Raw genomic sequence first — 15,971 nt, forward strand, 5'->3', positions numbered from 1 at the left:
GATGTACCAAAGTTTATCTGTTCACCTACTGAAAGACATTTCGGTTGCTTCCAAATTTTGACAGTTATGAATAAAGCTACTATATTTTGCATATGGATGTTCTATTGTTTCAGCATCATTTGTGGAAAAGACTGTCTTTGTTCCATTGCTCTACCTTTGCTCTTTTGTCAAAGATCAGTTGACTACACTTATGAGGGTCTATTTATGGATTCTCTATTTTATTCATTGATCTCTTTTCTTTTGCCAATATCTTGACTACTTAAAGTAAGTCTTGAAGTTGGACAACATCGGTCTTCCAATTTTGTTCTTTTCCTTCAATATCGTGTTGACTATTCTGCCTCTCTTGCCTCTCCATATAAACGTTAGGATAAGTATATTAATACTGACAAAATAACTTGCTGGGAATTGGGTTGGGATTGCCTTGCATATATAAAGTGGGAAAGAACTGACATCTTGACAGTGCTGCATCTTTCTATCCATAAACACGGGATATCACTCCATTTATTTAGAGCTTTGATTTCATTCATCAAAGTTTTGAGTTTTCCTTTGTTGTTCTTATTCATATTTTATTAGATTTATACCTGTGTATTTCATTTTTGATGCTAATGTAAATGGTAATTTGTTTTTATTTCAAGCTCTGCTTGTTTCTCATTGATATAGAGGAAAAACTTCACTTTCATTTATAGACCTTGTATCCTGCAACCTTACTATAATCACCTATTAGTTCTAGGATGTTGTTTTTGGATCTTCTAACAAAATGATCATGTCATCAGTGAACAAAGACAGTTTTATGTCCTCCTTTTCAATCTATGTACCTTTTACCTCATTTCTTGCTTTATTACATTATGAAGAACTTCCTCCAGTGTAATATTGAAGAAGAGTGATGAAAAGGGATGTCCTTGCCTTGTACCTGATCTTAGGGTGGCAGTTTCAAGTTTCTCAACATTACTTATGATGTTAGTTTTAGGGTTGTTATAAGTTTTATCGAGTTGAGAAAGTTTACTGAGTTCTTATCATGAATGGTTGTTGGATTTTATCAAACACATTTTATGCATTTTTTTTTTTTTTTTCTTTTTAGGGCTGCACCTGCAACATATGGAGGCTCCCAGGCTAGGGGTCGAATCAGAGCTGTAGCTGCTACCCTTTGCCACAGCCACAACCACAGCCACAACGCCACCAGATCCAAGCTGCATCTGCACTCTATGCCACAGCTCACGACAACACCAGATCCTTAACCCACTGAGTGAGGCCAGGGATGGGATCTGTATCCTCATGGATACTAGGTGAGTTCTTAACCCACTGAGCCATAATGGAGACTTCATTTTATGCATCTATTGATATGACCAATATGACCATATATATATATTTTTTTTTTTTAGCCTGTTGATGTGAAGGATTACATTAGCTGAATTTTTTTTTTTTTTTGGCTGTGCCTATGGCATGTGGAAATTTCCAGGCCAGGGATCAAACCCTTGCCACAGCAGTGACCCAAGCCACTGCAGTGACAAGACCAGATCCTTAATGCATTGAGAAACACAGGAACTCCTTTTTTTTTTTTTTTTTTTTGTCTTTTGTCTTTTTTGTTGTTGTTGTTGTTGTTGTTGTTGCTATTTCTTGGGCCGCTCCCGCGGCATATGGAGGTTCCCAGGCTAGGGGTTGAATCGGAGCTGTAGCCACCAGCCTACGCCAGAGCCACAGCAACGTGGGATCCGAGCCGCGTCTGCAACCTACACCACAGCTCACGGCAATGCCGGATCGTTAACCCACTGAGCAAGGACAGGGACCGAACCCGCAACCTCATGGTTCCTAAGGAACTCCTTTTTATACTTTTTAATATTAGGTTTGCAAGTATTTTTGTTGAAGATTTTTACATGTATGTTCATGAGAGATGCTGCTTTCTACTTTTTTTTTCCTTGTAATGTCTTTTCTTTGGTATTAGGGTAATACCAGCCTCACAGAATGAGTTAGGAAGTATTCCCTCTGTGTCTATCTTCAAAAAAAAAAAGATTATAGGTGGTTGGTATAATTTCTTCCTTAAATGTTTGGAAGAATTCACCAGTCAACCTACCTGAGCCTGGTGCTTTCTGTTTTGAAGATTATTAATTATTGATTTAATTTCTTTAATAAGTATAGGCCTATTCAGTTTAACTTTTTTCTTGTATACGTTTTGGAAGATCGTGTATTTCAAGAAATTGGTCCATTTCATCTAGGTTATCAAAATTTTGGACACAGATTTGTTCTTACTATCGTCTCATTATCCTTTTCATATCCATGATGTCCTCTCTTTCATTTCTGATATTAGTAATTTGTGTCCTCTCTCCTTTTTTTATTTATCCTGGCATTAGAGGCATATTGATTTTATTGGTCTTATTGATTTTTCTCTATTGATTTCCTTTTTTCAATTTCATCAGTTTCTGCTCTAATTCTTATTTCTTTTGTTCTTACTTTTGATTTTCTTTTCTTTTTCTAATTTCCTAATGTGTAAACTTAGATTATTGATGGTAGATCGTTCTTCTTTTCTAGTACATGTATTTAGTGCTATAACTTTCCCTCTAAAACACTGCTTTCACTGAACCCAACAAATTTTAATAAGATGTGTTTTTATTTTTAAAATGTTCAAAATTTTTAAAATTTCTTTTTAGATTTCTTGTTTGAACTATGTGTTATTTAGAAACATGTTGTATAATCTCCATATATTTTGGAAATTTCCAGTTGTCTTTCTGCTATCGATTTCTAGTTTAATTCCATTGTGGTCTATGAGCAGACTTTGATATATATACTTTAAAATTTTTAAAGGTATGTTTTCTGTCATTTTAATGTACAAGATTGATTAAATATATTAGGATTTATACTGTTGTATTGTAAATGACTTCTCACCCATTGGTCAGGACTTACATTATGGCCACTTATATAAAGGGAGCTAGGAAATAGACCTTTTTTTTTTAATAAAAAGGCAACTTTATTGTCATGTAATTCATGTGCCATACAATTCTGTCATTAAAACTATACAATTAAATGTTTTTTGCTATGTTATGATAAATGCAACCATTGCCACAATCAGTTTTAAACATTTTCACCACCTCAAAAAGGTGATTATGAATAATGCTGTGATAAGCATTTATTTATAAGTTTCAGTGTGAAGTTATGTTTTTATTTCTCTTGCATATATATCTAGAAGTGGAATTGTTGGGTCATATGGTGATTTTGTGTTAGGTCACTTAAGAACTGCCAGACTGTTTTACAAAGCAGCTGACCAGTTTACATTCTAATCAGCATCGTATCTAGTTCTACATTCTCACTAACACTTGCTTTCTGCCTTTCTGAATCTAGCCATTCTAGCAGATATAAAGTAGTGTTTCACTGTAGATTTGATTTGCTTTTTCCTGATGACTAATGATGTTGAGCATCATGTGCTTATTAGCCATTTACACATCTTTGGAGAAATGCCTCTTGAGATCTTTTGCTCAGTTTTTAGTTGGGTTAGTTTTTTATGTATTATAGATATATCTCTTATCATATATACGATTTGCAAATATTTTCCAATCTTCTGTGAGTTGTCTTTTCATTTTCTTTTCTTTTCTTTTTTTTTTTTTGGCTGCACTCGCCAAGTTTCTGGTCCAGGGATTGAACTCAAACCACAGCAGCAACCCAAGGCTGGCTGTAGTGACAATGCCAGATCCTTAACTCACTGGACCACAAAGGAACTCCTCCATTTTCTTGATAGTGTCTTTTGAAACACAAGTTTTTTAAAAAATTTTGATGAAGTCATTGTCTTTCTCTTTTTGCTTATGCCTTTGGTTTCATATATAAACATCCTTTGCAAAATCCCGTTTTATGAAGATTTTTCCCCTACATTTTCTTCTAAGACTTTTATACTTTTGCTCTTACATTCAAGTCTTTGATCTTTTCATTGATTTTTAAATATGATGTGACATCGGCTCCAATTTCATTCTTTTGCATTTGGCTGTAGTTTCTGGGCATCATTTGTTAAAAAAACTTCTCTTCTCACTGAATGGTCTTGGCATTTTTTGTTAAATATCAGTTGACCATAAATGTAGGATTCATTCTGGGCTCTCAGTTTTATTACATTGATCTCTGTGTCCATCCCATGCCAGTACTACACCATCTTAATTGCCATTACTTTGTGGTAAGTTTTGAAATCAGGAAATTTAAGTCTTCCTACTTTATCCTTCTTTCTCAGGTTTGTTTTGGCTATGTTGGGCTTCTTGTAATACAACACAACTTTTACAATCAGCTTGTTAATTTCTACAAAGAAGTCAGCTGGGATTCTGATAGCAATTACATTGAATCTACTTGTCATTTGAGTTATCGGAAATAAAACATATGAAAAGACATTTTCACCAATAATATCTCAAGATCATGGATACTACTTTTAAGTATTTTCAAGAATTTTAAAAATGACTTTGTAGTATAAATATTGGTTTTAAATAACTTTTATTTTGCCAGATGACGGACTGAGCCAAAGTGACTGTGTTACTGAGACTGCCATGACATTACCAAGTGAATCTAGAGTCAATATACATGCCATCATCACACTAAAAACATTAGACTATAGGTATGTAATTCTTTTTTTTAATGTTGCAAGGAAACTTTCAGAAATGGTCCTTTAGAAAAATGACAATTGATGAAGAATTCATCAGTATTCATTAGTACTTAGAATAATAGCAATTCAAAAACTGTGAAGAGATAAAAGCATATTAAAAGTACAGTGAATTTAAATGCCCATCCTTAGGTAATTTTTAGTATGCTTGAGATAGATATATGGTTATTAATAATAAAACTTTCATAATGAACATTTTATTATTATAAAAAAGAATAACTATTGATTGGTGATAAAATTTCTTGACTCAGTAACTGGAATCCAGAGAGAATTTTATATTGGAGAGGGAGTCCTATATTGGTAACTGAACTGCCTTCTCAACAGTCAAGATAAAGTCTTTGTTTCAGATTTGTTGTGTTTCATTTACGTAGAAGTCACTACTCTAAGCCAACTTCCTTCTTTGACACTGTAACACAAGGTAGTAGTCTTCCATATTTGTAGTTGTGTCCCTCTTCTCATGGCATAACATAGCAATTTAGCATGTGCTTATTTTCCACATAATTTAACCATTTCTTCAATAGATATTTTTGGAGCCTACTAGGTATCAAATTCTATGCTAGGTGTTGTAATACACTGAATGGTCAGACTTGATTCTTTTTTTTTTTTTTTTTTTTTTTTTGTCTTTTTGTCTTTTTGTCTTTTCTAGGGCCACACCTGCAGCATATGGAGGTTCCCAGGCTAGGGGTCTAATTGGAGCTGTAGCCGCCAGCCTATGCCAGAGACACAGCAAAGCCAGGTCCAAGCCGCATCTGTGACCTACACCACAGCTCACGGCAACACCAGATCCTTAACCCACTGAGCAAGGCCGGGGGTTGAACCCGCAACCTCATGGTTCCTAGCCATATTCGTTAACCACTGAGCCATGATGGGAATTCCTCAGACTTGATTCTTGCCTTAGAATTTCTTAGCTTAGAGTTTCTTTTATTTTTGGCTTTTATTCCCCCTACGCTAAATGGATACCATATACTGAGTTTCTTATACTATGATGGACACTGTACTAGGCACTTTACATATGTATCTTGCTTTTAATTGTCTAAACAGTCTATTAAGTAGTATTGATACAATTTTTTTGCAGGGAGGGATAACCATTCCCATTCTTTAAAGGCATAGGTATCACAAAAGCATAGTAAGGATAGCACTTAAGATCATATATCTTAGGTTGTTTTGATTGTAATTTATTGTAATTTGTCAATGACTTTAATTGGAAAGGAGTATCCATTTTTTTTTTTTTTTTTTTTTTTTTTTGGCCATGTGCATGGCATGTGAAAGTTCCTGGGCCAGGGATCCACCCAAGCCATTGCAGTGACAGGGCGGTGTCCTTAACCCGCTGCACCACAGGAGAACTCCAGTGTATCCTATTTAAAATTTAAATTATTTACCAATCTTAAGGCATAAATGCCTTCAACTAAAGTTTTTAAAATAGCATAAATCTTCAAAGTTTGATTAGAGTAAATCTGTTCCCCGTGACTTGCGCATTTCTGATTCAAAAGATAAAAATGCTGCATTTGCACAGCAGAAAATGAGGCCCCAAAGCAGCAGAAGACATGATAACTGTGAAATTTAGCCTCTTATCTTTCTCTATTATAGTGTTTTTCTTATAAAATTCTTCCATGTCCCACATTATATGTAATATTGTTTTCTTGTTCATACAGTCATTCATTTGGCATTCCATTAGAGATTATTTTTATTTTTTTCTTTTTAGAGCATATAGAAGTTCCTGGGCTAAGGGTTGAATTGGATCTGCAGTGGTCAGCCTACACCATGGCCACAGCAGTGCTGGATCTGAGCTGTGTCTGTGACCTATGCTGCAACTCAGCAGTGCTGGATCTTTAACCCACTGATGGAGGCCAGGGATCGAACCCGCATCATCATGGACACTGCACCAGGTTCTTAACCTGCTGAGCCATAATGGGAACTCCAGAAGATTCTTTTAAGTGGACAGTGTTAGGCATAAAAATTTGTAAAAGAACATAAGCATAACAGCTAATTATAACCTCAAATTGTTAAATCCCAGAACATGTGGCACAATGTGTATGGCCCAATATGTTGCCTGATTCCTAACAGTTAACATTTTGTGGGTTGGAAGGATTTTGTGTCATTCTTTACTGAACTTTATAATCAGCTACTTTGAAAAAACCTCCTTATGAAATCTTTAAAAGCCTTTACAAATTAAAAGCAATAATTATATCTTTCCAAACTGCTAAGAATGATACATGTCTCAACCATTTTTCATTTAGTGATAAACAAACAGCTTTGATTCCTGATGAAGTGTTTGATGCAGTAAAAAGTAATGTTATCACTTCAGTTAACTTCAGTAAGAATCAGCTGTGTGAAATTCCCAAAAGGTAAGAACTGTTCATACTGCTATTTCTGTTAAGTTTTGACTCATTCTCAGTTTTGCTTGCATCTTAGTTTCATGAATAATTATTTTTCATAGTTTTTAAATTAGAAGGTATATGTGATATTTTTCATTTTAATATTTGAGGGATACGCTAAACTTTGCTTAAGTATTCCCTGAGATAGTTACTTAGAATATTTGTTCTAAGAGCAATATAGATTAAACCTTTTTCTTTTACATTTTAAACTTGGAAAATAGGTATTAGGATTATTAAAAGTATTAAATTACTTTTTCGTAGCAGAGGAAAAGTTCTAAGAGACCATCCTGAAGTCAGGTCCATGTAGATTAATAGGAACTTGGGGCTTTATGTTAATGAATTGCCAAGCCATTGACTTTTTCCACTGTTAGTAAAGGCAGAATTGACTGAACCCTGTTAATGTTTTCCTCCAGAAAAGGATTTTTCATTTACAAATATTAGGAGTCGTTTGCATTGTATTTTGTATTGTTTAATACATCTCTATGAATGTTAATTATAGCAAAATCTTTTTTTTTTTAATTTTATTTTCCCACTGTACAGCAAGGGGATCAAGTTATCCTTACATGTATACATTACAATTACATTTTCCCCCCACCCTTTCTTCTGTTGCAACATGAGTATCTAGACAAAGTTCTCAATGCTATTCAGCAGGATCTCCTTGTAAATCTATTCTAGGTTGTGTCTGATAAGCCAAGCTCCCAATCCCTCCCACACCCTCCCCTCCCATCAGGCAATTATAGCAAAATCTTTAGTTTATGAGAGAAAATTAATATAATATTGAACTTCTAAAAATGCATGTTATTTTGTCATTAACTATATACACAAAGAAAGCTGACAAATAACCTTGCAATTAAAACAGCAGTGTGGGAAATAGGATAGGGTAATGATAAAGAACTTAGGCAATAACTCATTTGCTTGTATCTGTATCCAGATATACGAAGTTTGTGGCTTTGGACAGGTTAACTAGCTACAAATAATAGACCTATTTACAAAATACAAATTAAATCATATAATCCACGTAAAGCATTTAACCAGTGCCTAGCACTTAGTAAGTACTTAGTACTTAAGAAAAAAAGATGTATTGGGAAAATAAAATGGCTTTCATCTGACTGCCAAATTTTTTTAGATAATGAAAATTTTTAAAAAGTCAAACTATTATTTGCTCTCCATTTACAGAGAATATTTGAGGAATATAGATCTTGAAAGAGAATTCCCTGGTGGTTTGGTAGCTTAAGGATCTGATGTTGTCACTGCTGTGGTGAGAGTCAGATCCATGGCCTGGGAACTTCCATAGAAGCAACAACAACACAACAAAAAAGAAGAGGAGAGGAAGAGTGAAAAAGAAAAGAAAAAAAGTGGAGTTCCTTTGGTGGCTCAGTGGTTAAGGAACCTGACTTAGGAACCTTGAGGATGCGGGTTTGATCCCTGGCCTCACTCAGTGGTTAAGGATCTAGCATTGCTGTGCTGTGGTGTAGGTCACAGATGTGGCTCGGATCCTACGTTGCTGTGGCTGTGGTGTAGGCCAGCAGCTGTAGTTCCGGTTCAACCCTAGCATGGGAACTTCCACATGCTGTGGGTGTAGCCCTAAAAAGCAAAAGAAAAAGAAAAAAAGGAATTCCACTGTGAAAGGCCATCTAGTCCACCTTTCTCTTTTATTTAAAGCACTCAGAAGATATTTAATAGAATAGTTGAGCAGGTAGATTTGCTCTCAAATTGGATAGGTTTGCCTTGGAGATCCTGGATCAAACAAGCTAATTGGGGATGAAAATGGAAAGAATTAAAAAATATTAATTACTTTCTCATTTTATCTTTTTATCCACAGTCTGATTATTTTTATGGAAAACAATATGCTTTTCTGTTACTGGTTATTTCATCATGCTTTAGTAATTCTGAAGGCAAGAAAGAAAGATAATAAAGACTACTTTGCTCCAGAGAATTTTTGAACCACTTTCCCTTTAAAAAAAATTTTTTTTTCACAAGTCACGCTTTTTCACCATATTATTTTATTTCACCTGATTTTGTCTTCCTGGGACCACACCCACAGCATATGGAAGTTCCCAGGCTAGCAGTCGAATTGGAGCTTTAGCTGCTGGCTATATCACAGCCACAGCAATGCAGGATCCAAGCCGCATATGCAACCTATACCATAGCTCACAGCAACACTGGAGCAAGTCCAGGGATAGAACCTGCATCCTCATGGATACTAGTTAGGTTGTTACTGGTGAGCCACAGTGGGAACTCCAATAATTTTTAGTTTAACTTTTGCTTTTTGGCAAATCATATATACCATTTTCTGTTCTATAATTAATACCATACTTTCAAACTGCTAACCTTGACGAGGCTTACTTAGAAATATTTAATTCTTCCTAAGTTATTTGGCTTAAGTTGCTTAGTAGTAACACTTAGCAAACCTAGGAATTAACTTCGTGTTTTCTTGCAGTCATGATTAAATGATACTTTGGATAACAGATACTACACTTTTAAGATGTTGACATGTCATATTTAAAAAACATTTTACAGTACTACATAATTCTGCTACTTAGAAGTGTTATATTATGGAGTCTAAAGCAAAAACTATATTACAGATATATGTCTAATAATTTATTTTATGGATTCAAATCATTAACAGAATATGTGTAAACATTGCCTAGGCTTGATCTTTTTTTGCCCATAATTGGTTTTAATATAAACTGAATATTTTTCTTAACTTCAACATACATTTAAGGTCAAATAGAAATTCTTGGACAGATAATATTACACCTCTTTAAAAATATGTTTTTATCACTTAAACATCCAAACTGAAATTTTTGTGAAAAAGTAAAAGTTACAGAAAGCTTAATTTTTAAAAATAATATCAGATTTTTTTTTCTCTGTGGTCTGTTTATAGTTTTAAAGTTTTGACAGTAATCAAGTATTAACATTTAAAAATTATTTTTGTTTCAGGATTGTGGAAATGAAAGAAATGGTTTCTTGATGTCAATCTCAGTTTTAATAAGCTTTCCTTTATATCCTTGGAATTATGTATGCTTCAAAAATTGACTTTTTTAGATCTCAGGTATTTATTGAAAATATTGTTTCACTTTTAACAATAACCTGTCTTTGTGTTTTACCTAACTTTTGCCTTTTATCTCCATGTTTTTATAAGAAAAATAGTCTTTAGTTACTAGCAATATTTTAGGAAAAATTTAAAATTAAGCATTTAGGAGAATATTTTAATCAGATGTCACTGGAAAGCAATTTACAAGTTATGTGATAAGACAGAATTATTCCAAAATGTTAGAAATATTAAACACAGTCTTTAGATCCAAGCTTAAGCAAAATTACAAGATAATGCATGGAAAGTGTTTGCTTCACAATGTTTCTTTCCTCTTTAGCATGAAAACTATCAAAAACCCTAAGCTGGCACAGCAGCTAGCATGATTTCTCTTAAAAAGAACCTTTTTGGTTCCAAAATATTGCATTAATCATATAAGGCAAGAAATAAAGAAAAGGAACACTATGAACAGCCAACAAAAGAATATAAACTATTTAAGGCTCTGCAGAGGTTATAGGAAATTTAATTTAAGTATGTCCTGGGAGTTCCCTGGTGGTCTAGTTATTGGGATTCAGCGCTTTCACCACTGTGCCTAGGTTCAATCACTGGTTTGGAAACTGAGATCCTACCTGAAGGCGCTGCATGCTGGGGATGGGGAGGAGCAGGAATATGTCCTAAGTTGAAGTGACAGTATCAGAAGAGTCATATTTTTGAAGATAAGAATAGGTATTTCATGGTTAGATAGTCATTTATTTGCTTGGGCTTTAAAAACTTGATTTTTAGAATGTATCTCTACTACCTGGGGCCTCTTACTGACCATATGTTGTTACTAGGTATGTTTTTAGTTTATTTAAAGTACAGCTGCTCTTGCTTTCTTCAAACAATGGTTTAAATTATAATAAGCTAGTTATACCTGTTTGAGGATTTATTCTTTCTGTAGAGACCAAATTTTTTTTCTCGTGAGATTAAAGCAAATATACTAATCCTCTGCTCCTACTAAATGTGGAATTACTTCTGTTTTCCAGAGGCAGTTACATTGGCAAAACAGTTTAAAACCACATTTTAGTTCAGTATTAATGGAGCAGTGAGAATGAATTCATGCCCTATTGTTGCTGTCTTTATTTCTTTCATCACATTATCCTGAGAGAGAGAGAGAGAGAGTGTGGTGTGTGTGTGTGTGTGTGTGTCTGTGTGGTGTGTGTGTGTGCGTGTATGCTTCTGTCTACAACTGTACTGGCAGTTTCTAATTAAGTGACTAAAATACACTTCTATGTTTGATATAGTAGATATAAGACTCTAGGAAAGATAGAAACCAGAAGGGGGTTATTCAGCACAAATTAATAAAGACAACTGGAAAAAAGTACAGAGAAAAGAAAATAAACATATGTTGCGTTGTAGAAAGTATGATCTTATGTTAGGCTTGTCTTCTGAATGCAAAAAAGTAGGTTAGAGAAAATTATTCAGTTGTGATAGATAGCCATCTAGTTGCATATAATTTACTCACAATATTTTCTATTGCTAATATTTATCTTGCCTCTGAAATGCTTCTACCTTGTTAAACGTTCTTTTAACATCGTTCCAGATCCTTCCAGTAGTAAATGAGATTCCCTTTACTACTGTTTCATTGTAAAAACTAAAAAACTACACATTGTGCAAATTGAAATTCTAAATTTAAGAGTAGAAGTGAACTCACTTAATACTATGTAGTAGAAGCCTCCAAGTTTCTAAATATACAGAATCTCTTTACTTTTCTGTTTCATTTTTTCATTAATTTTCAATTCTTCTGAAGTAGAATTTCATGACTATATGTGATATATGTGTATTTTAATCAAATACTTATCATATACTTGTGCTATCAAATAATATAGTTTTTTGTTGTTGTTGTTGTTGTGGGTTTTTTTTTGCTTTTTAAGGCATATGGATGTTCCCCGGCTGGGGTCAAATTAGCTACAGCTGCTGGCCTACGCCACAGCCAGCAATGCCAGATCCGAGCTGTGTCCGCAACCTGCACCACAGCTCCTGGCAATACCAGACCTTAACCCACTGAGTGAGGCCAGGGATTGAACCCACATCCTCATGGATACCAGTCAGATTTGTTTCCGCTGTGCCAAGTGGGAACTCCAAATAGGTAGTATTTACAAGCATGACCTAAAGGGCTGTGATTGTGGAAATGTGTGTGTGTGTGGGGGGGGGGTTGTCTTTTGAGGGCTGCTCCACGGCATACGGAAGTTCTCAGGCTAGGGGTTGAATTGGAGCTGTAGCCACCAGCCACAGCAACACAGATCCTAAACCACTGAGTTAGGCCAGGGATTGATCCGCATCCTTATGGATACTAGTCGGGTTCGTTAACTGCTGAGCCACGACAGGAACTCTGATTGTGGAAATATTGTTGATTGCAATTTGAAAGAAATAAGGGATTAGTTTACAGTGTTACCCTGTTAAATCTTTTATTAAGGAGTTGTTTGCAGTATCAGTTGGTTTGCACATTGGTATTAGGATTGGCACATTAATCAAATACTTGAGGCAGCTGACTAACTCAGAATTCTCAGGATGCAGCTTATGAAATAAGAATTGACAAACTGAGCTCATAATTTTTTTTTTGAAGTAATTCTTTTATTTATTTATTTATTTATTTATTTATTTATTGTCTTTTGCTATTTCTTTAGGCCGCTCCCGCGGCATATGGAGGTTCCCAGGCCAGGGGTCTAATTGGAGCTATAGCCACCGGCCTACGCCAGAGCCACAGCAACTCGGGATCCGAGCCGCGTCTGCAACCTACACCACAGCTCACGGCAACGCCGGATCGTTAAACCACTGAGCAAGGGCAGGGACCAAACCGCAACCTCATGGTTCCTAGTCAGATTCGTTAACCACTGCGCCACGACGGGAACTCCGAGCTCATAATTTTTTTTGTCTGATTAACAGTTTAATTATAAGTTAAAGTACAAATTTTCAAACTTTGTAAATCATCGTTTTCTTTCTATTTTAGGAATAATTTTTTAAATTCTTTGCCTGAAGAAATGGAATCATTGGTAAGACTACAAACAATCAATCTTTCTTTTAATAGGTAAGAAACAGAACTGACAGATCTGAATAATAATAATTCTGTGGAAAATTTCTAGGTCTTATAGAATACAACTAAAAGAACCAAATAAACAAAAGGTGCAATGTTTTTCTTTATTTAAATATCCAGGTTTATTTTCACTTAGTTCTACTTAGAATTAAAGGTGATGTTGCTTGCTAAGAATTTTCGCAACTGATGTCTAGTAGATTTTTTGTTCCTTTTAACCATTTTGAGAAATTTGTAGCCTAGTAGGAAGACAAATATGCAAATAAATAAGTATAATTGCCAAAGTAGAAGCACAAAGACACAGGTGTTTCAAGAGATCATTTGAAGGTATAGAGGAGGTAAGTTTGAAACTAAGACTTGAAAAATAGATATTTGCCAGACATACAGGGACAGGACATCCCACTTGGAGCAAATTGCATCTACTACGGTACAAGATATGAAGAAAATGCTGTGTTTGGAACACTTGAGGAAGTTCAGTATGGCTCGGACCACAAGTGAAGAAGTGGAAGAGTCGAAATAACAATGAATTGGGCATATAAGCAGTGGTCAGCCTTTTAAAACCTTTTTATACCTGATGAAGTTTAGATTTATTTTGAAAACCTACGAAGATACTACTAGTAATTAAGAATAACTATATTTGAAGTTCCATCGTGGTGCAGCAGAAATGAATCCGATTAAACCATGAGGTTGCAGGTTCAATCCCTGGCTTGCTGGGTTAAGGATCCAGTGTTGCCGCGAGCGTGTATAGGTCAAGACGTGGCTGGATCACATTGCGTGGCTGTGGTGTAGGCAGCTATAGCTTCCATTCGACCCTAGCCTGGAACCCTGTATGCTGCAGGTACAGCCTAAAAAGCAAAAAGAAAAAAAAGATAGTATTTATTGAGAGGTTTTATTGATATTTATTATATACTGACATTGGACTAAATGTTTTACACATATTACTCATTTATCCTCACAAAAGCCTACATGGTTGGTTCTGTTATTGTGTTCATTTAGAAATTGAGAATTGTTGGAGTTCTGTAGCCTAGTGGTTAAGATTTATTGTGTCATTGCTATGGCTTGGATTCCATCCCTGGCCTGGGAACTTCCGCACGTCATGAGCATGCCATAGAAATCCAGGAAAGGATTTAAGTAATTTACTAATGTCCAATTGATTATAGAGCAAGGATTGAGTCAAGTGTTTTGATTCCAGAGTTGAGCTCTTACAGCTATGTATACTGTTTCTATGATGAAGTTGATTCTGTTTAACTTAATATAATATTATAACTAACATTTATTATAACAGATATTGTCCAAGGTCTTCATAATATTAATTCAATCCTTGTACAAGTATATAAGTTTAGAACTATTATTCCTCATTTATAGATGAGAAATCTAAGGCACAGTGATGTTAAAATACTTCCTATTTAGGATTTTGTTCTGACTCCTCTATTTTTTGTTTTCTTATGGGTAGGTTATTACCGTTGTCGTTATTTAAAAATGTATGCACTTCTCATATTTATTCTAGTTTTTATTTGTGGAATTGAACTATCTGTTCCTAAGCTACACCTAATTTTGTGTATTAAGTGGTGAGCTACATCTTTTTAAATTACTTGTTCATAGGTTGTGGGGGAGAAGAGGAGGGACTGCGTAGGGGTGGTTTTATCCCCTGCACTCCTGATTATTGGACTCTTGGTCCCTCTGGAACTTCAGAGCTGCTTGAGTTTACACTTCATTGTTGCTTTTTTTTTTTTTTTTTTTTTTTTTTTTAATGTCCTGGCAGCATAGGAAGGGAAGTATGGGGAGTAAAAAGGCCACAGCTATAAACTTTCCTTCAGCCATCCTTGTCTTTTCTAGTTGAGGCTGCAGGTCACTCACATTAAAACATACAGCCTCTGTCCCCGAAGAAGATCGAGAATTTCGTGTTAATTTTTGAGTATTGTTCTGAGAGCCATCAGCTTTCCCATCTCTTTTGTAGCATCTTTAGGGTTTTTTTGATGAGGAGCTAGCAGCCTATGAGTGCGTTTTTGGTTGTTGAAAAAATGACAAAACTAGTCCCTTTTGAGGCTAAGTCAAAGCAAAGTATATAATCTCTAATTTTTCTTAGATGAGGTTAAATAGAAATGGTTACAAGTCTGTCCACTTACCATATATTTCAACATTTCCAAAGTTAGTCTATATTCTAAAATATTCTGTGAAATTGAGTGCAGAATTTAAACCAAGTATAAAAAGTTTATGTTAAGAAGGCTTTATCTCATGATATCAAACTTAGGATCATCTATTCAAAGGAATGATTGTGCCTCTGATTCCTATATATTTAGGTGTACTGTTCATATTTTAATAGGTTCAAAATACTACCTGAAGTTCTGTATCGAATTCCCACACTTGAAACAATTTTGATTAGTAACAATCAGGTTGGATCTGTGGACCCTCAGAAAATGAAGACAATGGAAAATCTGATCACATTGGACCTTCAAAATAATGACCTCCTACAGATTCCACCAGAGCTTGGTAATTGTGTGAACTTAAGGTAAATGCACCATTCTACTAAGTTTTTCCGTTTTTTTAATTTGTTGAAGCGTTGTTTATTTTGTTTTGTTTTTTTGTGGTAATCTTGCAGGCAATTTGAAATAAAAAATTTAATGTCCTATTGAAATAACAGGTAACAAAACTCAGAATCCCAATTCTGTTTTTCAAATTTTACCAAATATATTTTTTAGTTTTGTTTAAATAGTATAAACAAATACTATATATTTATAGTATTTATATAAATACTATAAATCAGTAATAACTGATTGTTTTTCATGATACTTAGCACTGTGCATGTGTATAACCTGAAACCACTGGAAATATAAATTCCTTAGCTGTGCATATAGGTTTTCAGAATTTGAT

The 15,971-nt window shown here is 34.7% G+C and overlaps 1 protein-coding gene across 1 annotated transcript in view; it reads left to right on the top strand.

Annotated features, from left to right (window-relative positions):
• The window catches only part of LOC110259107 (leucine-rich repeat-containing protein 40-like), a 31,377-nt gene extending 15,447 nt beyond the window's left edge, over positions 1-15,930 (top strand). The window contains 6 exon segments of the mRNA XM_021082422.1: positions 4,468-4,576; positions 6,859-6,966; positions 9,940-9,967; positions 9,969-10,051; positions 13,020-13,097; positions 15,424-15,930. Of these exon segments, the coding sequence (XP_020938081.1) occupies positions 4,468-4,576; positions 6,859-6,966; positions 9,940-9,967; positions 9,969-10,051; positions 13,020-13,097; positions 15,424-15,613 (596 nt within the window). The 3' untranslated portion in view covers positions 15,614-15,930.
• Positions 15,931-15,971: the final 41 nt, after the last annotated feature.

The sequence above is a fragment of the Sus scrofa genome, unplaced genomic scaffold (assembly GCF_000003025.6).
Source record: "Sus scrofa isolate TJ Tabasco breed Duroc unplaced genomic scaffold, Sscrofa11.1 Contig812, whole genome shotgun sequence".
NCBI classification, from domain to species: domain Eukaryota; kingdom Metazoa; phylum Chordata; class Mammalia; order Artiodactyla; family Suidae; genus Sus; species Sus scrofa.